The sequence below is a fragment of the Vombatus ursinus genome, unplaced genomic scaffold (genome assembly GCF_900497805.2).
Source record: "Vombatus ursinus unplaced genomic scaffold, bare-nosed wombat genome assembly UNPS02014840.1, whole genome shotgun sequence".
Taxonomy (NCBI): Eukaryota; Metazoa; Chordata; class Mammalia; order Diprotodontia; family Vombatidae; genus Vombatus; species Vombatus ursinus.
The window spans coordinates 1,276,960-1,277,820 of NW_020954618.1; the positions used below are offsets into that span (position 1 = coordinate 1,276,960).

The 861-nt window shown below is 64.6% G+C and overlaps 1 protein-coding gene across 1 annotated transcript in view; it reads right to left on the reverse strand.

The window, feature by feature from the left end:
• Positions 1–623, reverse strand: part of LSM5 (LSM5 homolog, U6 small nuclear RNA and mRNA degradation associated) — a 9,311-nt gene extending 8,688 nt beyond the window's left edge. Inside the window, exon 1 of the mRNA XM_027840211.1 lies at positions 516–623. Within this exon, the coding sequence (XP_027696012.1) occupies positions 516–561 (46 nt within the window). The 5' untranslated portion in view covers positions 562–623. The remainder of the gene's footprint in view (positions 1–515) is intronic.
• Between the last annotated feature and the right edge of the window lie 238 nt (positions 624–861).

Consider the following 861-nt stretch of genomic DNA (forward strand, 5'->3'; position numbering starts at 1 on the left):
AAAAATCTCAGACTCCATGGAGCCATTCAACAGAGGGAGAAACTGAGACACAAGGAACTGAAAGGACTTGCCCAGGGTCACACACAGGACCCTGCCCTAGAGCTGCGAGGGACCACAGAGACCACGGTGCTATTCAACAGTGCGGGAAACTGAGGCACGGGGAACTGAACGGAACTTCCCCAGGGTCCCGCAGGGGATAACGGAGCTAGACCTGAGAGAGACCCCGACGGCCATGGAACAGTTTGCCAGGGAAGGAACTGAGGCATGGAGAGGAAAAAGGACTTGCCCGGCCTCACAAAAAGGATAATGGACCTAGGGCCGGAAGGGCCTTCAGACACCGCGGAACCACTCAACAGAACGGGAAACTGAGGCACGGGCGGGCGCCCGCAGGTGGAGGGCTCCGGGGGCGGAACGGAAACCCTGGCTGTCCCCGCGCCCCTGCCCGGCTCCTCGGCCTCCCCGCCCTGCCCCCACCCCCCGAGCCCCCTCCCGGGCCTCCCGCCCCCCGACTTCACCGAGCGGCAGCAGCTGGGACGGGTTAGTGGTCGCGTTGACCGCCATAGCTCCGGAAGCGGCGAGGGAAGACTAATCGAGGCCGGCCTGCACTTCCGATCTTCCCTCCCAGGCACGCTCAATGGAAGAGCGTAGAGCTCTCGATCGAAGGCGCGCAAGCGCGCACGCACTACGTACGTCCACACAGTCACGTCCGCACACACTCACGCGCGCACACGCTCGCGCGCACACCCCACCCCTTCCCCGCGCATGCGTACGGAAAACCTGTTGCAGTCCTGGCCGGTTGAGGCCAGAGCTGGTGCGGCAGTGCCCCCGCCCTGTCTGGCAGCCTCGTGCGTGCTGAAAGCC